Below are 25,844 nucleotides of genomic sequence, written 5' to 3'. Positions count from 1 at the left end.
TTTTAGATACATTTTGACAGTGGAAATGGCCATAAAGGCGAACCAAACCGTGCCATGACACAGGGGAAATGGGCCATAATATTTACAGTAAGGCTCATTAGACACTATAACAGAGTGGTTCTAAAAATAAGAGTAAATTAGCATTTTTTACAAAAACTTTACAAAAGTTTGTTCTTAACCAGAGTAAACAAGTGGTTGTAGTCATGTGTTGTAACACTCGTAATGAAAATGCAGAGTGCAAGAAATAACAGGAAAAGAGAAAGCAGTAGCGACTCGTTCATGCTGCCTTATCTCGGTCGAAAAACAGCAAATGCAAGCAAGTCCGTTATGATCCAAGAAAATACAAAAGCATCGATATCCACATCCTAACACTTTAATAACCCTAATACACTTGATAGATTAATTAGTCAAGCTTAAAGAGCAAGCCTATGGACGCTTATAATAAGAGGACATGGCAACACTGCAGAAACACACAAATCTCAACACTTACAGTACTGTATGTTGTAATTGTCTTTGTAGTCAAACATTCCAAACAGACCACTGAAGTCAAAAATAGTTTATATCAAACGTGCAAGATGACTGTCTGTCATCTTGGTCTGGGGGCTACAAACACTGAACCATTTTTGCAATTTACTTCCTGAAACATCTTAAATGAGCTTTTTGTGCATAATATAAGTGGCTAATTAATGATTTTAGTGATTTTAAGTTGAAATAATAAGCAAACATGATTATGCAAACTTTTCTCAGTGATGGGTTGCGGCTAGAAGGGCATCCGCTGTGTAAAACATATACTGGATAAGTTGGCGGTTAATTCCGCTGTGGTGACCCCATTAATAAAAAGACTAAGCCAAAAAGAAAATAAATGAATGAATGATTATGCAAAAGTTTGCATAGTAAGCAGCTATTAAAACAGATTTAAACAATTGTATTATAAATTTATATTAATGGCTCAAAATAGAGTATTTATTTTTAATAAAAATTATAATATTGTTACTTTTTTACTAGCTTTCTACTAGAGATTGCAGAGCGATACATGAAATAATGAATGGCACGAAAAATTACATTGAATAATTCTGAGTGTAAGATAAATGTCAAAGATTCTAAAAGCCCTTCTGTTACTGAGGTCTACAACCACCAGTGTGTTTACTGCGTACTGTATATACCAGTGATGCCCAAACTAGGGCCCACGGCCCAAAGTTGTCCAAAAGTAACCTTTGATGGGCCCACCATCGCATTTGGGAAAAGAGGAAGAATGATAGAGATAGTTTAGAGATTGTCAATTCATATCTAATGTAACCTATTGATTTATTGTTAAAAGCTAAATGAATTTTTTTCAATTAAATAGTTTAACTAAATTATTTATATTTTGTTTAAATGTACAGACTGTACCCCAACGGATAGAGGACAAATTCAGTCAAAGGCAGATTCTGCAGGACTAGTGTATTCAGCATTGAACTCCACTGTGTTATAAATGTGATTATTCATGTATTTATTGCAAAACGTTAGTATTTTAAATATTATACTGCATCAGTTAATATGGTTTAAAGCAGGGATGTCAAACTCAATTCCTAGAGTGCCGCAGCCCTGCACAGTTTAGTTTAAACCCAGCTCCAACACACTTACCTGTAGGTTTCAAACAAGCCTGAAGGACTCAGTTGTTCAGGTGTGTTAACTTAGGGTTGGAACTAAACTGTTCAGGGTTGCGGCCCTCCGGGAATTGAGTTTGACATACCTGGTTTAAAGCATAGGTCTCAAACTTGATTCCTGGTGAGCCACAGCTCTGCACAGTTTTGCTCCAACCCTAATCAAACACAGCTGATCCAACTAATCAAGCAGTTCAAGACTAGTTCAAGACTTTTATTCATAAACTAATTTCGAGAGGAGCACGTGATTATGATTAAACACGGCTGGTTCTGCATTAGCATGCTTGATCCACCAATAGGGCCATTCCTAACCACTATAAAGAGCCAGGGTTTTCTCACTACAGTCATCTTCGATTTGAAGAATCCCCCCTTCCACCCCTACCTTTTCACCTTTCCCTCCATAGGGCAGCACGGTGGCTCAGTGACTAGCACTGTCGCCTCACAGCAAGAACGTCACCGGTTCTAGTTCCTTAACAGGCCGGTGGTCGTTTCTGTGTGTAGTTTGCATGTTCTTCCCGTGCTTGCGTGGGTTTTCCCCGGGTTCTCCGGTTTCCTCCCACATTCCAAAAACATGTACAACAAGTTAATCATTAAATCTAAATTTCAGTACAGGTAATCTAATAATGCAGCATATCTTTTAATAGCCTTCAATCTTAATCTTTAGCTATTATAAAAAGGGGAGTTGTCGAGATCTACCTGAGCTCGAGGCTCCCCTCTCTTCCTCCAAACGGGAGGGAGCCCAGGGCTCAAGAACCTTCGAGCTCAGGGCTCTCTCCCGGGACAGCATGCCAAACTTGCTTATAATCAATCATCAGCTAAGTGTGAACTCTTGAAAGAGACTATTATGCAGGTGTGGTTGTGGAGGTGGTTGAAGCTAAACTATGCAGAGCTGCGGCCCTCCAGGAATCAAGTTTTAGCCCTTTGCTTTAAAGAAATGCTTTCTGATAAATTAGCAAATTACCCATGGCAACCTTAATATAAAACAGTTTGGTTGATTTATCTTCGGCTCACGGCTCTTTTGTATATACACACACATACAGTACGTACACACACAAATGCCTCATTTTAAGATAATTTTAAAACATTACAGTTTGTGAACCCACAAACATTAAATATAAAAGTAAAGTGACTTCCAAATTCACTATATTGTTAATGTCTATACTTTATAATAGGAAGATGATTGGACTAAAGTGTGTTCAAAAAGTCTCTGTTTAAAAAGAAACAATTGTCACAGTGTCTACATCCTGTGGTTGTTGCACCACATCTTCCCTTTACATATGTTGAAAATGTTAATGAAATATGACATTCATGGTTCCTCTCAGTATACTAAAAAAAAACTGCTAAAATTATAACAATAAGAGAATAGCAGTTACGAAAGCATGTGATCATATCAATGTAGATGTTTTCATCAGATCTGCAATGCAGTACCATTCAATAAGTCACGTAACATTTTTTTATATGCCTTTTTGTAATACAGAAGATTGTTTTAGTTTACAGTATTAAACATTGAGAAAAGTGTCACTTGGTTCATTCTTTGATTTCACCATAAAGGAACAGTTCACACATTACTGAAACATCTGTCATCATTTACTCACCATTCACTTGTCGCAGACTTTTTTCTCTGTTAAAAATTATTAGAAACCTATAACCACTGACTTCCAGGGTAATTTTTTTTTTCTATTGTGGAAGTTGGTTACAGTTTTTTTTATTCAAATATCTTCTTTTGTGTTCAAAAGATAAAACAAAACATATATAGGTATGAAATCACTTGAGTTTGAGTATATGATAAGTAAATTTTAATTTTTGAGGAACTATCCATTATTTATTTTGGTGCTCTTAGCTAACCTATTGGTATGAAGTAAAAGTGTACTTGTAAAGTCAACAGTGTCAGAACAATGTCCTGCACTGAAATTCCCAATTCAAATACTAATAGCACTTTTAGATTTCATTTTACTTTAAGCATATCACAGTGTGCTTCCTAATCCAATAAATAGATTAAACATAAAGAAAAAGCAATGCAGAAAATGTCTTCATAATGTCTTCATAATGTCATAATATGGTACACTGGGCTTCACAAAGCACAAACATTTAATTATTTAATAATTTTTTTTACATTGAAAGTTTAAAATAACCAGTAGTATGAAGACATTATAAAGACATTTGGTACACTGGGCTTCACAAAGCACAAACATTAATTTATTTTACATAGAAAGTTTAAAATAACCAGTAGTGAAGGCATTTAGCATTCATAATAATATAAAAAGTACTTTAGTGAAAAGTAGAGGTTCTTTAGAGGTTATACGTGCAACCAACAATGCCAATGAAGAAGCTTTTGTGTGTGTATTTCATGCAGTTTTCGGAAGTTGTTGGAACACTTTTCTGCATTTCTTTTGTATTTTGTAACTTTTTGATTTAGTTACGTTTATCAAAAAGTTTTTGTTAGTTTTTGATCGTGTTCTAATTTTTACAATTTAGTACAATTTGCTTATCCCAAATAATTGTTGAGTTTAGAGGTGGGGTTTTGGTGCCACAACTTCTTTTAAAAATCGTACATTTTCATACGACTGAATTAGCCACTAAACGGACAAAACGTAAAATTCTGTTATGTTTCCTCATGAGATCAGGCTGACTATACACAAATTCTAATTGTATAATTAATTCTACTAAATGAATGCATTAATTTAACTAAAATATAATTACTTTTTAGATATGAGCGAAAGTGCTGCCATCCAGGCAGCTTGAGTGTGGCAGTAAATTTTCAGTACCTTTCCCATATATATTCTATGTTTTTTTGTCATAAAGTGCACAATCAAAACCAAAAATGTTCTCTTAGTCATACTAAACAAATGCATTGAATGAAACTAACCTTAAACCTAGATTTATCTTTAAGACATGAGTGGAAGCGTTAACATCTACTGAGCTGAAGTGAAACACAAATTTCCAATATATTTTCTTTATTTTTATACTTTACAATTAATGATACTAAATGATAGCATAAAATTTACAAAAATACTAAAGAAAACATTGTAAAAAATATAAATGGAAGGTCTTCAGTCCACTAAACCTTTTTTTTAAACACTTTATTTAGATGGTCTTTTTGAGTATTTTTAGAGTGTCTGCTTAAAATCTGCTCCTTCAACAGACTGACTATAAAAAACTTTGCAAGTGCATGTCAGCTCACACTAACCCTAACCTAACAGTCTACTTATAATCTAATGAGAATTAGTTGGCATGTAGATGCAATGTAACTTAAATTCAACAAACGGACCATCAAAATAAAGTGTGACCTTTTTTTTGGTGTATTAGTGGATGATTAATTGTAAAATAACCAAGTTCTACTTTCTTTTCCCAGGCATCCACTAAGCAGCACTGAGGCAGTACATTTCTTATAGTCCTATATATCATATTTTTGTCTTAAAACGTAGAATGTTCATGCACAATTTAATTGTACAACAAATCAAACTTTGTCAGTGCATTAAACTAACATCCATACAAAACAGTCACTCAGCTTTGAGTCTGTTTTTCAGATATGAGTGGAAGCCCTGGCGTCCACCGAGCTGGAGCGGGACAGATAGCGACTGATGGTTCGTCCTTCTTCTCCAATAGCATTCTCAATCTTGGATAAGATGGAACTCTTGAACCTCTTTCTGAAGTCATTGCCCATGAACACGTACAACACAGGGTTCAGGAAGCTGTTTGCGGCAGCAGTGATGGTGCCTATTTGCATCCCAAGACGAATGATGCCATTCTCAAAGGTCTGGTTAAATTCGATCAGCACAAATGTATGGTACGGCAACCAGCAAAGGAAGAAGGTCAGGATGAGAGCTGTCATGATCTTAAATGGCTTGTTGGATTTGGCCATTTTGGAAGCTCTCAGCCTGACGATAATGACCGTGTAGCAAAGGATGATGAGGATGAATGGAATTATAAAGCCAAAAATAAAGCGGCTCACAGCAATGACTTTATGGCCGTACCTGCTGGACGTGTAGTTGTTCATGCAATCGTTTGTGCCCAGATAATTCTGGACGTCACGGTACACAATTGATGGGATGCTTAAAGCTGCGGAGGCGATCCAGGCAAGTATGATCAACACCGATGCTTTTCCAATGGTGCGGTGATTTTGTGCCCAAACGGGGAACATGACGGCGACGCAACGGTCCACGCTGATGATGACCAGGATGAAGATGCTGCTGAACATGTTGAGGAACATGACGAACGAAGTGAACTTGCACATGAAGAGGCCGAAGATCCAGTTGGATGTGGCACTGTAGGCAATGTTAAAAGGCAAAAAGGCGCAAAATATGAAGTCAGACACAGCCAGACTCAGGTACCAGGTGGTGTTGACTGACTTCTTCATGGCAAACCCTGCGATCCAGATGACCACGCCGTTTCCACTAAGACCCAGCAGACAGATGAGCATGTTGATCACCAGCAACAGCACGCAGAGGACCTGAGTGAAGCACATGTTTTGGGCTGTGTGGTGGTAATAAGTTTCTTCATGTGTTACATTGCCAAAGGTGAAATTTCCATAGTCGGTGACATTTCCATAGTCTTCGTAATCATATGTTAAGTCTAGTAAATCCATTGTGATTTTATTTCAATTTCCTGTAAGCAGACAACACAAAGAGTATCTGTTAGTTGAATGTAAGGTAAATGATTAATTTAAGTAGTAAAGTGTTAGCTGAAAAGAACTCATTGCCTTCAAATTGGTAAGTAAATGTATCTGTCGAGTATAATTACACAAATCAAGTCAATTTAATAGGAATAGTTCAGCCACAATTTTTAATTCACGTAATACACCATCTAGAAATAGATTTACATCATATCATCTAAATCCCAGCGTCAGCGCATTCAGAAATACCAGTTTGTTGGCAAAAGCCGCTATATCCTGAGAACCAATCAGACGTTGCGAATAGAATCATAGGTTTTCAATGTAACGGCCACTGATATGTCGTCTTTTAATTCCACTCTTAATTTCGATTTTAAAAGATGGAGTTTGATGAACTGGATGAGCCTGTCTGACTGTCAATGATTTGCAAATAAAAACGTCCCTCACCTCAAAACTTGAGTATGGTGAGAATGAATAAATGAATGACAGCTTCTAAAAGTGTCTGGGGGACATCCTCTTTTTGCCCAGTAGGCCTACCTTTTGATTTATCTGCTAATGTAAGCTATTTTTTAAAAGATAAATAATGTATAAAACTATACATTTGTATTAACCTACTTCATATTACTTATATGTCTAATAAGCTTTTAATTGTAATGGACAATGCACAGTTAATAATGCTTCACAATGTTTTAAACTACAATACTTGAATCTGCATGCTTAGTTTACAATGTTTTCAATGCTTACATTGCTCTATTTGTAAATCCCAAATATCAGAAATCACAGCAGAATGTTAAGATTGAATTAATGTCAGTTTTAATGTTATTGAGTAATGCATTTACTTGACAGATTTCATTTATTCATTTTCCTTCTGCTTTTTCTCTGGTTTACCACAGCGGAATGAATCACCTCTTATAAATGTATATGTTTTTAATTTTAGGTGGTTTGTGTGTGTGTTTTATGTTTGGTAAAATAATTTCTAATTGCATTTTTAGTCATTTTCAACTAATTACACTTGTCTGGTCCTGATAGGTGTATTTAGAGGTTTTTGCAAAAAAAGCAGAAGTGGATTTAGCTGGTTTTGACGTCAAAGAAAATCTACTTTGTTAAAAACCAAAGAAATGTCTAAAGTGATATTCATTCTTCATTCATTCATACATTTTCTTGTCGGATTAGTCCCTTTATTAATCCGGGGTCGCCACAGCGGAATGAGCCGCCAACTTATCCGCCAAATCTGACAGCACTACCTACTGCGCCACTGCCTCGCCCCTCTAAAGTGATATTTTTGAAAAAAAGTTATTTTATTTACTAGCTAATAACCTTATCATTACCTATAAAATAAAACTTCTGAACCTAATTATAGGAGCCTGATAGAAAATGCTCATTTACAAGAAATGAGGTCTGCTGCATTTAGAGGGTTTTGCATCTGAACTCTTCATTTACTCACCTTTAAGTGGTTGCAAAATTTTTATAGTTTTTTATTCATTTCTTCAACTTAGTGCCTGATTTTTTAGGGATCAGAATAAACCGCCAATTGCATGTTTTACAGATGCAGAAACACTGGACAGCCAGAGGAAACCCACACCAACTGGCCCAGCTGGGACTCAGACCAGCGACTTGCTGTGAGACAACAACGCTAACCACCCAGATTTGCAGGTTTCCAGCTTTATTCAAAATATCTTCTTTTGTGTTCTTTAACAAAATATTTTTGAATAATCATATTTTAAATACAATTTTAGATACAATTTTATAAAAAGCAAATGGTAAAAAATAACAAAACCACTGTTCCCAGAATATTGTTGTTTAACAATGTCATTTTAATCATTTTATTTCATAACAATTCATATTGAAAATAAATAGTAGTGTCTTTTATTTAAGCCTAAACAAACTAAACAACCCCCCCCCCCCAATTCTTAGACCCCTGTTTATTTTTCCCCCTATTTTTTGTTTGACAGAGAGTATTTTTTTCAACACGTTTCTAAACATAATAGTTTTAATAACTTATTTCTTATAACTGATTTCCTGTGATGACAGTAAATTATATTTTACTAGATATTTTTAAACCACTTCTATACAGCTTAAAGTGACATTTAAAGGCTTAAATAAAAATTAGACTTTCTCTAGAAGAAAAGATATTAGATATAGACATACTGTGAAATTTTCCTTGCTCTGTTAAACATCATTTTGGGAAATATTTAAAAAAGAAAAAAAAATCAAAGTTGGGCTGATAATTCTGACTTCAACTTCTATATATAATATAATATAATATAATATAATATAATATAATATAATATAATATAATATAATATAATATAATATAATATAATATAATCCTTTTAGTGAACAGAAACCTTTAAAGACGAATGATTCATTGGGATTTAAATTGCAGAAGTCTGATTATTAGTAAGCAGTTTCTCACCTCAGCTCAGTGTCTCCAGCATTACTGCACCAGCACCCTTATGACATCTGACGACCGTGTGGCCTCTGCCTTTATAAAGGACTTGCGTTCAGACCATTTCTTGAGCAATAAAGAGCATGACTGCACATGCTGTACTTCCACAAAACACTTCCACAACTGTTTTGCTTTTCCTCATCAACAACATCCCCTACTTTCATTTCTTGATTTTCTTCTTGTTTTGGAAAAAAGTGATTCAAGAAACAAACTCAAAGGTCTCTATGTGACAGTTATGACGTTGTACTGTTATGACTCTGAAGTTAGACAAAATAATTACACCAGATAACACTGCACTCTGGGCGACACAGTGGTGCAGTAGGTAGTGCCGTCGCCTCACAGCAAGATGGTCGATGGGTCGCTGGTTCGAACCTCGGCTCAGTTGGCGTTTCTGTGTGGAGTTTGCATGTTCTCCCGGCGTTTACATGGGTTTCCTCCGGGTGCTCCGGTTTCCCCCACAGTCCAAAGACATGCGGGACAGGTGAATTGGGTAAGCTAAATTGTCTGTTGTGTATGAGTGTGTGTGTGGATGTTTCCCAGAGATGGGTTGTGGCTGGACGGGCATCCGCTGTGTAAAAACGTGCTGGATAAGTTGGCGGTTCATTCCACAGTGGCGGCCCTGGATTAATAAAGGGACTAAGCCGATAAGAAAATGAAATGAAATGAACACTGCACTCTCATGAATAAAGATAAAAAGCTACAATTTTGCTATTTTAAATACTAATGTAAATACCTAATGTGTAAAGGTAAATAATATGTTCAAGTAAGAATGCTAAATAACTTGTGTTACTTGTAAGGCATTATACCTCAAGCACTGGTCATTTTGGATGGCTGAATGATATTTGATTGTGTGTTTTTTTCTGCCAGAATAGTGTGCAAAGGGTCCAACCTCTTTTGGAAAAGAGCAGCTGTTTTTTTTTACTCGAAAGGGGGAAACTTGACAAGGTATAGTGTATAATCTGTGGATTATTTTGAGCTGAAACTTCACTAATTCTGGAGACACCAACGATTACAATTAGGATAGTTAATAAGGATAGTTTAGCCTTAATTGTACAACAACAACAAAAATTGTGGGGTATTTTAAGAAGTTTACAGAAAAATATGTGATGGAGCTTATAACAATAATTATTTTATTCATAGCACAGCTAACATCATAGCTCATTTATTAAATTAAAATGCTGAAATACTGAGGTCACTGTGAGGATATATTCACAGGGGTAACAAAATAGTTTTGAGGCAAGTTTGCAGTATATTCTTTGCAGGCACAGGACGTCAACATGTCATATTGATGTTGTACCCCAACATCATGGGGACGTTGGATTTTGTTTGGAAATGAAAATCAAGTTAACTTCAGAACCCAACGTCAGGCCGATGTCAATGTCCAACATCCAAACACCCAACCTAAAATCAACCAAATATCAATGTCTAATCATGTTACACCTTCACGTTGTGTGGATGTTACCACTATGACATCTATCAGATGTTGGATTTTGGTTACTTTCCAACACAACCTAAAATCAGCCAAATATCAATGCAATTTGTAAAGAAAAAAAATAACGTTGTCCTTAGATGCTGCCTAGACATTGAATTTTGGTCACCTGACGTCGTGACTTAAATATAACCTAATATTAATGTCTTACTGTATTATGTTGTGTGCCTGCTGGGTTACTGTTACTACTAAATAAAATGTGGCCTTGACAGGTTTATTTTTTTTTCACCACAACTTCACCACAACACTTTTGTTTAACTCTCTCTAAACAACCTCTGGGAATGCATGAGTGAATAGCATATCAAAACTTCACAGTGGTACACCACAGGTGCTCAGTGTTATTTATGGAAAGAAGCTTTCAGCCAAATATCCCTATGTATTATATGAGTCCCTCACAGAGTTAAAAGTAACATCCTGCTTTGCATAATTCCCAAGTTAGGACATGGTATGTGCAGTCAGGGGTGTATTCTCCACTTGAGACCCACAGGAAATGTCTCCTCTCCCAACTTTTCAAAATCTTGTTGGTGTCCCTCCAATCAGGAAGGTCATGAAACGGCAAGCTGCAACTGAAGACGTTAATGTTGACATTAAAGAATCTAACTAGGTCAAGGTAAAATGTATCATCTCCCTTGGGAGAATTTTGTTTTAGACAAAACGCTTCTGCTTACAGTCACCAACAAGACAACATATAACATACATATGCGTTAAAAATCCGATCCTAAAATACCTTCTAATATAAATACGATTCCACAAAAACAAAAATAAAAACATACAATGTACCCCCACTGCCCTCTGTTATGCTAACTAATTTTTATCTTTAACCTTCCTACCCTTCTTGCTCATTGATCAATTTAATTCTAAATTAATTTGAAGTTCCTTTGATTTTAAGGATCTGAGAATCCTTATAGCAAACTTACAGCATGTGTGTGTTGCTTCAAGAAAGCCACCATTCATTTATGTTGTGTTTTATTTTCATTTGTTTGTATTTATTTATTCTTCATTTAAATATTTTATTTAATCATATGATCCTTTTATAATTATCATTATATCAGTTTATTTATTATTACTTAATGATTTTATTATTATTGATTATTATTTGTCAATTTATTATGTTTTTAGATTTTATTATTACTATTTTCCTATAACTATTGCTCTATTATTATTCCATATTGTTTGAATCTTACAAATGTGTGGATTCATGTGACACTTGTTTTCAAGAGTAGGTGATGAGAGAATGTCTACTTTTCAAGGTCTGTGTTGTCACTGAATAAGGTTGTGAAGCAGTAGTTCCCCTTCTAGGGAACTTCAACACTGCGTCTAACCAGAACGCTAGGGGAACACCTCTTTTATACGCGTCTTGAAGCACATGTGAAATCAATCTAATGTAATTAAGCAGGTGTCGTCAGACCAGAGAGTATAAAAGCCTGTACTGAGCATTCAGTATCAACTTCTTTGCTTTCAAGAAGCACGCACGTGAAAATACACCCTCTTTCTGTGAACTTTCATTACTGATTTGCATACACAAAATACAAAAAAACTGACAACTTACTTTTTTATTTTGGTATGGCAGAGAAAAACTTTAAACGTTGTGTGCCTCCATGCCCTCGCTTTATTACGGCTGGTGACTCACATGATTTGTGTTTAGAGTGTTTGGGAGAAGAGCATGCCCTGGCAGCATTTGAGAATGCTGACTGTGGACACTGTGACGTTCTCTCCCGAAAAGAGCTGCGTAGTCGGAGAGAGTTTTTTAATAAAGCTCCCGTGGCGCACGCTCCTCGCGGTTCGGGTCCCGCTCGTGCTGAGGCTGAGCGTCGACTTCGGTCGTGGGGTTCGCAGCTAGATCTGGCGGATGAGATGGAGACGGACTCTGTCCTTTCTCTCTCTGGATCCGTGAGATCTAATCCTCCTTCGGGAGCGTCAGAAGCACGCTCTGCGGTTTCTTCTGCACCTCGTGGGAGGGCGGCGTCCTCCGTTTCCGAGGAAACCGAGGCGCCGCAGCAACAAATACAAAGAGGGTCGGGGAATCTGCCGCCCCAGTCAGTGGAATATGAGGAGTTAGTGGAGGTGATTTCACGTGCTGCTGACAGGTTCGAAGTAATAGATTGGCAGCCAGCACGTGAGCAGCAGCAGCTGCGTCTGACAGGAATGCTGGATGAGAGAGAATTACCCAGCAGAGTAGATCCTCCACTAAGGGACCTCCCCTTTTGTCCCGAGCTACATGATGCGGTTTCTAAATCATGGAAAAATCCGTATTCAGCATGGTTAATGACACCAAAAACAGCTATTTATTCAGCAGTTCGTGGGCTAGGGGAAAAGGCATGTACAGTAATGCCAATGATAGAAGAGGACTTAGCACGTCATCGTCGTTCAGATCTAAAATCTGCAAGGGTCCCTCCTTTGTTGTCGAGACCATTAAGAGTAACATCGGGTCTAGTCAGTAAAGCATATATGACGGCTGGTCAGTCTGTTGGATGCCTGCACACCATGTCAGTGCTGCAGGCATATCAGGCTGACCTAATTAAAGAGTGCCTAGATGGTGGGGGAGCAACACCCGAACAGCTTCGAGAAGCTCTTCGGGCGTCAGATCTAGCTTTAAGAGCTACTAAAGAGGCAGCCTCTAGTTTGGGGCGATCTATGGCTACCCTGGTGGCTACTGAGCGGCACCTCTGGCTGACACAAGCAGAAGTGTCAGAAACCGATAGAGCTATTCTTATGGACGCTCCAATATCGAGCTCAGGGCTCTTCGGTGACGCCGTCGATTGCGTCGCCGAATCCCTCGACAGAGTTAAAAAACGCTCTAGCTCCCTCGGGGACTTTCTCCCCCCAAGATCAAAAAGTCAGGGGGCTGTTAAAAGACAGCCCCAGCCGTCAACCAGCTCCTCATATCATGAAGTACGAAGGATAAAACAAAGTCCTGACGTGTTGGGAGTCAGGCTTTCCAGGGCCCCCCCTGGACACCGAGAGCACCATTCAGCGCTCTCACTGAACCAGGGTCCGCGGAGAAAGGGAGAGGCCACCTCACCACTTATGTTGGTGGGGGGCTCTGTGTCTCCCGGGGTGGGCGTTCCTCAGTGTCTGAGGGCATTGGGGGCCCAACCCCCTCTGCAGGGGGGTCAAAGAACAACCAGAGGCCAGTCTCGAGAGGCTGGTACCCCTAGCACATTTTTTGGCAGCGTGGAACCACCTGCCGATGGTGTCCCAGTGGGTCCTGTTCACAGTAAAACATGGCTACAAAATACAGTTTTGTGCACGTCCACCTCGCTTCAACGGTATTGCACCCACCATAGTGAAGCCAGAACAGGCTCTGGTTATGGAACAGGAAGTACTGGCCTTATTAGTAAAAGGCGCAATAGAGCGTGTTCTCCCACTCGACAGAGAGTCAGGGTTTTACAGCCGGTATTTTATAGTTCCCAAAAAGGATGGGGGATTGCGTCCCATATTAGATCTGAGAAATCTAAATCGGGCCGTCGGGGCCCTCAGGTTCAGGATGTTAACCATCAAAAACGTGGTGTCACAAATTCAGTCCGAGGACTGGTTTGTGACGATAGACCTGAAAGACGCATACTTCCATATTTCCATCCTTCCCCAACACAGGAAATACCTGAGGTTCGCTTGCGGGGGCGAAGCGTTCCAGTATCGGGTTCTTCCATTCGGCCTAGCTCTGTCACCTCGAACCTTTACCAAAATAGTCGAAGCGGCACTAGCTCCACTTCGTATGCAGGGGATACGTATCCTAAACTACATAGACGATTGGCTAATTCTAGCTCAGACTCACGATATGGCAGTTCGGCATCGAGATGTCGTTCTCACCCATATCAGAAGGTTGAGGTTTCGGTTAAACACCGCAAGAAGTGTGCTTGTTCCAGCCAGGACGACCATTTCTTTAGGTGTGCTATGGGACTCCATGACGATGCGAGCACGTCTGTCCCCGCCATGAATCGCTTCGATTCAGTCAACCGTACACAGAGTCAAACTAGGCCAGTTCATCACTATGAAACACTTTCAGAGGTTGTTGGGTCTCATGGCAGCAGCAGCCAGCGTGATTCCGTTCGGTCTGCTGTACATAAGACCCCTGCAGTGGTGGCTCAAATCCAGGGGGTTTTCCCTCAAGGGGAATCCTTTCCGCATGATCAAGGTCTCGCGGCGCTGCCTTCGAGCCTTAAGTATGTGGAAAATACCCTGGTTCCTGTCCCAGGGCCCAGTGTTGGGGGCTGTCTGTCATCGCGTCATGCCTATGACAAATGCTTCTCTGACGGGCTAGGGAGCAACGGGCTTGATCCGCATGATCAAGGTCTCGCGGCACTGCCTTCGAGCCTTAAGTATGTGGAAAATGCCCTGGTTCCTGTCCCAGGGCCTAGTGTTGGGGGCTGTCTGTCATCGCGTCATGCTTATGACAGATGCTTCTCTAACGGGCTGGGGAGCAACCCTGAGGGGGCTTCCCGCAGTGGGACGATGGGGAGAACATCATCATTACTGGCACATAAACTGCCTGGAGATGATGGCCGTGTTTCTGGCCTTAAAACACTTTCTCCCAGATCTAAGGGGCCATCATGTTTTAGTCTGCACGAACACATTGGTGGTCGCTTACATCAACCAGCAGGGGGGTCTGAAGTCTCGAATGCTATGCAAACTAGCACATCGGATCCTCCTGTGGGCCCAGAACAAAATCCTGTCCATCAGGGCAATGTATGTCCCGGGCCATCTGAACATGGGAGCAGATCTCCTGTCGAGGCAGGGGGTGAGATCCAGGGAATGGAAACTTCTTCACCCCGAGGTGGTGGAGTCCATTTGGGAAAGATTAAGGAAAGCGCAGGTAGACCTGTTTGCTTCCCAAGAGACCACGCATTGCGTACTATGGTTTTCTCTCTCGCATCCAGCCCCTCTGTGACTGGTTGCCATGGTTCAGACATAGCCGAGGCTACGTCTGTATGCTTTTCCCCCGATCGCTCTGCTCCCAGGAGTCCTGGAGAGGGTCCGTCAAGACTGAGTACAGTTACTGCTGGTAGCCCCGGTTTGGCCTACCAGGATTTGGTTTTCGGACCTCATAGCCCTGCTGGCGGGTCTCCCGTGGGAGATCCCCATCAGGAGGGACCTTCTGTCCCAGGCGGGAGGAATGATACTTCATCCCCTACCCGACCTGTGGAAACTGTGGGTGTGGCCTCTGAGGGGGCCCACCTCATAGAGTATGGACTGTCAACCGAGGTTGCTCAGACCATTCTAAACTCCAGGGCTCCCTCCACAAGGAAGCTTTATGCCCTAAAATGGGCTCTCTTTTCAGCTTGGTGCAGAGAACACCAGCTGAACCCAGTCAGCTGCCAGGTAGCCTCAGTGCTGGAATTTCTCCAAGATCGCCTGTCTGCTGGGTTAGCTGCATCCACTCTGAGAGTGTACGTGTCAGCTATAGCGGCCTACCGTTCTCCCCTAGATGATGAGTCACTAGGACAGGATCCGCTAATTCGTCGCTTCCTTCGTGGAGCCATAAGGCTAAGGCCTGTCAGCACACACAGGGTACCGACATGGGATTTAACATTGGTGCTCGAGGGCATCTCTGTTCCCCCATTTGAGCCACTGCAGGAGGCGTCAGATAAGTTTCTGACACTAAAAACGGCTTTCTTATTGGCTATTTCTTCCTTAAAAAGGGTTGGTGACCTCCAGGCTTTGTCGGTTGCACCTTCATTTCTGGAGTTTGCTCCAGGCATGTCCAAAGCCCTTCTTTATCCCAGACCGGGGTACGTGCCTAAGGTGCCCACTCATGTGGCGAGACCTGCTGTGCTACAGGCCTTTCACCCGCCCCCATTTCAGTCGTCGGACCAAGAGAAGTTAAACTTACTCTGCCCAGTTAGAGCTCTGAATACATATGTTAACCGGGTTATCAACTGGAGAAAGAGTGAACAGTTACTGGTCTGCTTCGGACCCTCAAAAAGGGGGAGTCCGGCAAATAAGCAGACAATAAGTAATTGGATAGTTGAGACTATCTCATTTACCTATCAGGCTGCTGGACGCCCTGTACCTAAATTTGTTAAGGCCCACTCCACAAGGGCTGTCGGGGCCTCCAAAGCTTCTATTTCGGGCTCAGCCCTTTCTGACATTTGTTTGGCGGCAGGATGGTCGACTCCACATACATTTGTGCGTCACTATCAACTCGATGTAGACCCCTCACCAGGGTCCTCTATTCTCACTGCGTAGTGTGCGTTCACAGTCAGCAGTGAGTCTGGCCTAGTGGGTATTGCGTTCCCCTAGCGTTCTGGTTAGACGCAGTGTTGAAGTTCCCTAGAAGGGGAACGTCTCGGGTTACGTATGTAACCATAGTTCCCCGAGAGGGAACGAGACACTGCGTATTCCGCCATACTCTCTTCTGCCTGTTACTTCTTTCAAGCAAATTCGAAGTTGATACTGAATGCTCAGTACAGGCTTTTATACTCTCTGGTCTGACGACACCTGCTTAATTACATTAGATTGATTTCACATGTGCTTCAAGACGCGTATAAAAGAGGTGTTCCCCTAGCGTTCTGGTTAGACGCAGTGTCTCGTTCCCTCTCGGGGAACTATGGTTACATACGTAACCCGAGACGTTTTCCATTGCTGTTGCTTATGGCATCTATATGGTTTTCGTCATTACTTCGTCTCCTGCTTCTGCTCAGTCAAATCCTATATTGATAGATATAAAAATTCTGTTAAATAATAGTTAACAGGTTTTGGATATTGAGCAGCTCTGCTTGCTTGTTGTCTGTATACCCAGAGAAACAGACATTTTGTGACAGGATCTGGCGCTCAGGGCTAGATCTTATTTATCTGGCATAGAGAGTGTGATCTAACAACATGGATAAAAAAACAGATATGAGTTGAAGAAAAGTTAGCTTGGTTCAGGCCAATCAAATTCTCAGTCAAACAGAATGCCTACATCTGTTCATGTTAGTCTGACATTTGGGAATTTATGCTTGGTTTTGGACTTGTGGAGTTGCTCTTCAGTGTTTTGGGCTTTCAGCTGTGATCTTTACATTCTTACACTGAAATTAACTAAACAGATCTTCAACTGTGAAATCTGGACTGAAGCAGTTGTAAAAGTGTTATAGAAATAATGATTCATTGAATTTAATTGCACAGAAAATTAACGCCTGCAGCAGCATTGTGGCTCAGTGGTTAGCACTGTCCCCTCACAGCAAGAAGGTTACTGGTTCGAGTCCCGACTGGGCCAGTTGGCATTTCTGTGTAGAGATTGCGTGTTCTCCCTGTGTTCGAGTGGGTTTCCTCCGGGTGCTCCGATTTTCCCTACAGTCCTAAGACATGTACTATAGGTGTATTGAATAAACTAAATTTGCCATAGTGTAGTGTATATGTGTGCATGTGAGAGTAGATGGGTGTTCCCCAGTACAGGGTTGCATGTGGAAGGACATGTGTAAAACATATGCTAGAAAAGTTGGCGGTTCATATGCTCTGGCAACTCCTGATGAATAAAGGGACTAAGTCAAAGGAAAATTAAATGAATTAATGCACCTGTCTATCTGCAACTGACCTTACAAAATAGTGATTCAACTCACACAGTTCGTAATGTTTATTGATTTATTTGACATTTTAGGTTAGTTTAAAAACTAAATTTGTTTAATCAGCCTTTTTCCCTGGATTTTGTATCCCAATAGTTCTTAAATATATGTAAAGGCAAGAAGTGAATTTAAACATTTTGTGTCTCTCCTTTCACCCACCCACTTCTGAAACCAAAGTTACACCCTTTTATCCAAGAGTAGGATATCATTTGATATTGTAAATCATTTGATACACTATTGTGCATGTTAAATAAAAAAAATAAAAATAAAAAAAACGTACAGGCTATACTTTCTGTCCTTTTTTTCTGAGTTTTGAGTTTGAATTTGAAATAGAAAAGAGCTTAAATAACGAGGATCAGAAGGAAGTGAGTTTCCGAGCTGGAGAGCCGAGTGGCTGATAGTTCTGCCCCCTCAATCTCCAGATGTTTGTTTTCTTTTAGAAAGCTAAACATGTTTTTCTTCTAAATAGTATTTGAATAGCTAATTTAGAGGTTATTGGTACATCACTTCTTTCATAAATATGAAGTTTAATGAATATGTTGTTTAAAAGCACATGAATTTATTTTAAAGTCAAAACCGTAGCCTTCCTTTTACAGTTAAGAACCGTTTTGAGTAAATATGTTTACTCTCCGCTTTTTGGGCCTTATTTTATTGACTTAAGGGCTAAGCACTTTGCTTGGTTAACACTAACACTTGGCTTTTCATAAAGTGTCTTTTCAGTTTAATGGAATGAAAACATCCAAAATACCAACCCTAAACCATTTAGTGTATCTAATAACTGATTTATTTTATCTTTGCCATTATGAACATATAGCTGGTCTATTGTACCATGGCCTGGCTGTGCCCGATGTGTTTTGTGGACTTGGAGAAGGCATTCACCGTGTCCCTCGTGGCAATCTGTGGAGGGTGTTCTGGGAGTATGGGGTCAGAGGTGCTCTGTTAAGGGCTTTCTAGCCCTGTATGAACAGAGCAGGAGTTTGGTTCGCATTGCCAGCATTAAGTCAAACTTGTTTCTAGTGCTCCTTGTCACCAATTCAGTTTATGATTTTTGGACAGAATTTAAATGCACAGGCTTGGGCTGGAGGGTGTCCGGTTCAGGGACCACAAGATTTTATCTCTGTTATTCGCAGATGATGTTGTTCTGTTGGCTTCATCGAACATGGACCTTCAGCATGAACTGGGGTGGTTTTCTGCCAAGTGTGACGTGGCTGGGATGAGAAACAACACCTCAGAGTCTGAGGCGATGGTGCTGGAAAATGTTGGCTTGTCGACTTCAGGTTGGAGGAAAGTCCTTACCTCAGGTGGAGTACCGGTCATAACTGTCATCTGGTTCATAACTGAAAGGACAAGATCTCGGATACAAGCAACCAAAATGAGTTTTGTTTGCAGGGTGGCAGGGCGCACGCTTATGGATAGGGTGAGGAGCTCTAGGGAGATGTTTCTAACATGTCCCACCGAGAGGATGCCTCAGGGAAGACCCAGGACATGTTGGAGAGAATATGTCTCTCGGCTGGCCTGGGAACACCTCAGGATCCCCCGAAGGAGCTGAAGGAAGTGTTTGAGGGAGAGGGAGATCTCGGGGTTCTCTCCTAAGACTGCTGCCACCACCACCCGGCCGCAAAAAATTGGATTTAGATGAGATAAGATGCATAATATTTTAGATATTTATAAGATACTAGTATTCAGCTTTAAGTGAAATTTTTAAGCTTAACTAGGTTAATTAGTGAGGGTAATTATTACAGCAGATCATTGTATTGATAAATCATTGTACATTCAGACAATCAAACAAAAATTGCTCACAGGGCTAATAGCATAGGACCTTAATTATTATTATTATTTTTTTTTGATAAATAATAAACTACTGAAATAAAAACAAATAAGACTTTTTCTAGAACAAGAAAAAATGACAGGAATACTGTGAAAAAAAAATCCTTGCCCTGCTAAACATTATTTGGAAAATATTAAAAACTTATCAATAAAAATAAAATGAACTTGCCTTGCCCATTTGAAGAAGAAAAAAAAAAATAGCAGTATATATAAATTTCTGACACAGATCCATTTTTTTTCTAAAAATAAATTACAGACGTACACCCTGATTAAATGTTCTGGTAGCTCAGTTTGTGCTTAGTAAAGTGTAACCAGTCTATAGACAATAAAATATTGACAAGAAACAGGGGTGGGGAGCATAACCTTTGGGTGCATGTCAAAACTTCTTCAGGTCCCTTAAACCCCAGAAGATTAATTCTTAAAAAAACACAAACTTCTTTATAACTTTAAACTGAACTAAACGCTGACTCAAAGTCACGTCCTCAATGACATCAACATCAGGAAGTGGCATTATATTGATGAGAAAGCAACAGCTCTGCTTTCAGTAAGTTTTATCTAACAAAATCTGAGGTGTTGTGTGCTTTTGACTAATTTGTTTCTTTTCCTTATGTAAGACCGCAACCTTATGGTTTTAAGAGGTTCAAAGTTCAGAAAGGACTGAAACTACTATTTTTGTCTAAGGAGTAGGAAGGAAGTTTACCCCCTTGTGTCTTTGTTTCTTGACAACACCCTGTTTCCCATCCCATTTTTTAATGTCATTGCATTTCAGAGTATGAGAAACAACATTGATCAAAAAGCTGTTTTTGGATTTCACAGGGGGTTTCAAAGCCTTCCTCTTACAGTTAAAAACAGTTTTGAGTAAATATGTTTACTCTGCTTTTTGGACCTTGTTTTATTAACTTAAGGGCAAAATACTTTACTTGGCCAACATTAACTCTTGGCTTTTTTATAAAGAGTCTTTTCAGTTTAATGGAATAAAAACATAAAAAATTCAGCTTTTAGTGTATCTAATAAATTATTTATTTTTATCTTTGAAATGATGTGTATTATATTTTACTGGATGTTATTCAAGATACTAGCATTCAGCTATAAGAGTATGATAAACAACACTGAACAAAAAAAGCTTTTGTTGGATTTCATAGGGGATTTCAAATCATTCACTAGATGAAAAGATTTGGAGATTTTGATGCTTCCCTCATTCACAAAGACAGATGTCCTTACATGACCAAAATTTGTGCAATTTTCTGATAGAATATTAGTCGATATTTTGAAAACATTTTTGTTCATGACAACATTTTAGAATGTTTACTGCATGCACTTTACAACAGGAAATTTGTGGCTAGTTTTGCAATCACTTGTGAGTACTTGCAGTTTTTCCCACCTCTGTTTATTTCTACAACAGATAAAGTATTGTCATCTACAGGCCATTAAAGGTACTGTGTCTTCCTACAAATATGATATATGACAATATATGCAAATTACATATATGACAAACAAGTTTATATTTGAATTTCACATTTATAAAAGATCAAAATGGCCGCTTATATACAGTTAAAGTTAGATTTACTAGCTCTCCTGAATTATTAGCCTTGCTAAATATTTTTTCCCCAATTTCTGTTCAACGGAAAGATATTTTTAACACATTTCTAATCATAATAGTTTTAATAACTCATTTCTAATAACTATTTTATTCAATCTTTCTCATGAGGACAGTAAACAATATTTTACTAGATATTTTTCAAGATAGTAATCAGTTAAAAGTTTCATTTAAAGGTTTAAATAGGTTTATTAGGCAAACTAGGTTATTAAGCAAGTCATTGTATAACAGTGGATTGTTCTGTAAACTATCGAAAAATAAATTATTATTATCAGAGGCATAATAATTTTAACTTTAATTTTTTTTTAAGTAAAATTGCTTTTATCCTAGCTGAAATAAAACAAATAAGACTTTTTCTAGAAGAAAAAACGTTATAGGAAATACCAACACAATCTCACGGCAATTCGTAACTTTTTCATTTAGTGGCTAATTCGTACAAATTCGTACGATCTAATTCGTACATTTTAGTACGATTTGCGTATCCCCCAATGACGGTTGGGTTTAGGGGTGGGGTTAGGTGCCACGCCTCCTTTTTAAAATCTTACATTTTCTTACGACTGAACTCGTACGAATTCGTACGAATTAGCCACTAAACTGCCAAAACGTAAAATACTTACGTTTTCTCGTGAGATCAGGCTGGAAATACTGTGAAAATTTCCATGGTCTATTAATCATTATTTGGGAAATTCACAGCAGGAAAAAATCACAGGAGGGTTTTTTGACCATTAAATCATTCATATATCTTCTAATATATTAATTATAATTTTAAAGGTGTCTTCATACAGTTGAAGTCAGATTTATTAGCCCTCCTTTGAATTTTTTTGTTCTATTTTAAACTTTTCCCAAATTATGTTTAACAGAGCAAGGACATTTTTACAGTATGTCTATAATATTTTTTCTTCTGGAGAAAGTCTTATTTGTTTTATTTTGGCTAGAATAAAAGCAGTTTTCAAATTTTTAAAAACCTTTTAAGGTCAACATTAGCCCCTTTATGCTATATATTTTCCAATAGTCTACAGAACAAACAATCGTTATACAATAACTTGCCTAATTACCCTAACCTTCCTAGTTAACCTAATTAACTTAGTTAAGCCTTTAAATGTCATTATAAGCTGTATAGAAGTGTCTTGAAAATATCCAGTCAAATAGTATTTACTGTCATTATGGCAAAGACAAAATAAATAAGTTATTATAAATAAGTTCTAAAAATTATTATGTTTAGAAATGTGTTCTAAAAATCTTCTCTCAGCTAAACAGAAATTAGGGAAAAACTAAACAGGGGGGAAGGGGAAGTAATAATTCTGATTTCAACTGTATGACCATATACAAACACATATGTATATATTTAGAGTTTCCATTTCAAATATGTAAAATCCAAATGTAAACTTGCATCTCATATATGTAATTTGCATATATTTCATCATTTTTCTATATTCTATATCTCTGTGTGTTTTGCTTTTACTCACTCAAACCTGTCAACATGTCTTCATTTTTGAAGAATATCAGTTACCTTATGCCCTGTTCGAGCACTTGAGTTCAACTAAAACATGAATATCCGTAGACCCTCTAGACTGTTGTGTCAATAAAAGTATTAAATATTTATTTAGAATAAAAAATTGATGAATCAATTATCTTCACAATTTAAGGATTTCTTTTTTTCACTGTCATGTCTTTAGGTGTTGAGAACTATAGTCTTCATTTCAACTTAGTTTCAGTATGAATAAAACACTTGCAATACTGGTAAATTCCAATTTTCTATCTAGGGTGTTAAAATAGACATAACTAGTAAGTAAAACTAGTCATTTTTGATGTAAAGGATCTGGAGCTAAGTAAAGTTTTTAGGAACTATTTACACATTTCCTCAAAACAGAACATCATAAAACATTTAACTTTCAATATTATATATTAAACTTGCAATATATGAATCCCTGTCTAATATATGAGCAGTATCACACGAGCAGCAGTGTGATATAGTTGTATATCGGCACTGGTGGGATGCGTACTTTGGCACAAGGCCACAAGCTGAGTGTCTTTGTGTCCCACCAGTGACGATTTGCCACATCACAGCGCTTTGAGTGTGAAATTGTGTTTGTACAACAGTTCGACAACATAATCATGTATATAAAAAAGGAAATCAAACATAGAGAGTCTATCTTTGTATTAACTAGAGCAATAAAATGTTTATGCTGTTTGTTAACTTCTTCAATTCTTTGAGATATGCGGTATGAGTCAAAATACTGAGTGTTGGCATCCACTGAACTAAGTCATGATAAATGTCCTCTAGTTCTAGATCTACACATGCCACAACCATACTCTTCATATTACACATTTCTTGAAATATATGAGCATTTTTGTAAATAATCCGCTGAGTCTTGTTCTGAACTGAGTAAAATGGGTCAGTGAAGCCATTTTAGTCTGACCACAGGCTTCAAGCTCGTATATATGCCTTCAAATTTATATTTGTCGTAAGAATGAAACACAATATAATAAAGATAGATAGTTTGACATACCTTATCTGTCCAAAAGCACCTTTTACATTCAATGCAGATTCAGCTTCCCACTAGCTCGCATTGAGAGGAAGGGCCTTATGAGTGTACCATCAACCTAAATTTTAGACTACTTACAGGAAATTTTGTTTTAGCTAACCTCTCAATCACACCCACTTCACACCTACTCCCACACAAATACACTTATACCATATGTCATACTCATATGCTGACCTATATATTAAACTGTCCTCAAGGTATTTTTTTTATCCTTTGTAACATAACAAACATAAGCATTTCACTGCATATTGTACAGTGTATGACTGTGACTAACAATTTTGAATGTGAACGTGAAGTATTATGAGACACTGATGTGTTATAGTTGTCCCTAAATCTCACGTCCTGTGAAGTTGACATTTAAATACTGTAAATTTTGAAAAAGCATTTTTAGACTGTATTCTCTGATGCTGGTTTAGCTTTAATTGGATGCTTAGAACATCATGCTGAGATTGTGATTTTGATGGATTGATGTATTGGTTAATTTATGATATATTTTGCGCGCCTCCTAAATACACGCATAGGGTGAACATTTTGCTGTAATAACTGGTCGCATGGCCACAATTTTATGCACTTGCTCAAATACTCCCAAATTTATGTTGTGCTTGCATAGATAAAATTTTGGATGCATATGCAACCAAAACGGTTTCAATTTCGAGCCCTACAATTTCAAATTCAAGCAGGTTCAAGCATTTTGTCCAAAATCTAAGCACTTTCCTAACCTTAAGTGAAGTTTATGTATAAACAAATTTCGAGAGGATCACGTGCTTATGATTGCTAGCAGCTGACCCGCATTATCCAATTCACTACTATCCAATCAGATGACTCCTAAACTACTATAAATACCCTGGGGTTTATTCCATTGCTATCTTCGTTTTGAAGAGGCAGCTTCACCGTAGCTAGCTCCGTTGAAGAACCTACTCTAAACCAGCATGGACAACCAAAGCATCTACAAGCTATCACCTACCAGCTATCACCTACCAGCTACAATCTACCAGCTACCATCTACAAATTACCAGCTATAATCTACAAGCTACTAGCTATAATTTACAAGCTACAATCTACAGCAGCAACAACAACTGCAGCAACAACAACTACTACTTCAAAACAACTCCAACAATTGCATCAACGACTTCAACAAACATCAAACCTTCCACTTCAACGCATCCGCTGTGTCTTCAACCCTATTCTCCAGCAAATGACAGCTAAAAACTCCAAAGCCATTGCAATGAAACTGAACCATTACCTTTTTCCTAGCGGTGCACATGCTATGCACATGAAGGGAAGCTTTGCAAAATAACTTTACCAAACATTTAGACTAAAACATTTATAAATCTTTTGAATAACAAGACTAGTGTAAACAGTGATTTTAACTAAAGATACTCGCCTCTTACCCGTCCACTGATCCATAACATCTAACAGCTTGTTTGCCGGAATGTTCAGCAAGCAACAGCTCAAGCCATAAACAATGGTGAACTTGATCAACAAAATGGCCGCCGGGCTTTTTCACCTTTGGCACGCTTGACTGGCTCTCCTTCAAGCCAATAGCTGTAAGGAGAAGCGTCACCACCCAATAAGCTCTCTGGAGAAGGTCCTGCCCTCTCTCTTGACTCTGTTGCAAGTCTTATGAATGAATTTGGACCAGACAAGCTTGTGAATGAAGTTAAGATACCAACAAATGTTATTCATGGATTAAAGTAAAGCCAATTACTAACATTCCATTCACAGTTTTACTAAGTGGTGACATCGCCCTTGAAGTCTTATAGAGTTCAGAGTTTGATGTTAGCCAAAAAAAAAAAAAAAAAAATTAAATAAAAAAAAAATAAAATAAAAAAAAAAAAATGTAAAAAAAATAAAAAAAATAAATAAATAATAAATAAATAAATTATACACAGAGCACTGGGGTCCAATTACACTAGACCAGTGACTCATTTATTCATACACTAGTGTCTTATGTAAGCTTATAATGGCAAGTCAGTTGGATGTGAAACAGCAACAAACAACTTCCTGATTGGCTGCTATGAATAGGAGGACATTTCTGACAACGGATCTTCAATAAACACTTCCAGGACCACCAGACAAACCATACCCCTTATCCTCAGCTCTCCATCCAGTTGCCATTCTGTGGGGGGATGAATGCTCACCT

General features: G+C 38.6%; 2 protein-coding genes across 3 annotated transcripts; one reads left to right on the top strand and one right to left on the bottom strand.

The window, feature by feature from the left end:
• Nucleotides 1-2,787: 2,787 nt before the first annotated feature.
• On the bottom strand, nucleotides 2,788-25,149 carry cmklr1 (chemokine-like receptor 1). 2 transcript variants are annotated; one of them, XM_005165150.6, is made up of 2 exons: nucleotides 8,669-8,717; nucleotides 2,788-6,248 (listed from the first exon to the last, which is right to left on the bottom strand). In XM_005165150.6, exon 2 carries the CDS (start codon nucleotides 6,226-6,228, stop codon nucleotides 5,167-5,169), a length of 1,062 nt encoding a protein of 353 aa, XP_005165207.1. In that variant the 5' UTR covers nucleotides 6,229-6,248; nucleotides 8,669-8,717; the 3' UTR covers nucleotides 2,788-5,166. The 2 variants fall into 2 exon arrangements, with proteins under 2 accessions (XP_005165207.1, NP_001076281.1); NM_001082812.2 differs by lacking the exon at nucleotides 8,669-8,717 and adding an exon at nucleotides 25,086-25,149 and having other exon boundaries at nucleotides 4,932-6,248.
• LOC141385797 (uncharacterized) lies at nucleotides 11,754-17,979 on the top strand. Its single transcript, XM_073952082.1, has 2 exons — nucleotides 11,754-16,312; nucleotides 16,750-17,979. The coding sequence occupies exons 1-2, from the start codon at nucleotides 11,754-11,756 to the stop codon at nucleotides 16,751-16,753; spliced, it is 4,563 nt and encodes a 1,520-aa protein (XP_073808183.1). The 3' UTR covers nucleotides 16,754-17,979.
• Nucleotides 25,150-25,844: the final 695 nt, after the last annotated feature.

Source organism: Danio rerio, chromosome 5, assembly GCF_049306965.1.
Source record: "Danio rerio strain Tuebingen ecotype United States chromosome 5, GRCz12tu, whole genome shotgun sequence".
NCBI lineage: Eukaryota > Metazoa > Chordata > Actinopteri > Cypriniformes > Danionidae > Danio > Danio rerio.
This window is presented reverse-complemented; position numbering and strand designations above follow the sequence as displayed.

What these genes read in the sequence shown, in the direction of transcription:
- cmklr1 (NM_001082812.2), bottom strand. Translation starts at nt 6,228, where the DNA reads ATGGATTTACTAGACTTAACATATGATTACGAAGACTATGGAAATGTC.
- LOC141385797 (XM_073952082.1), top strand. Translation starts at nt 11,754, where the DNA reads ATGGCAGAGAAAAACTTTAAACGTTGTGTGCCTCCATGCCCTCGCTTT.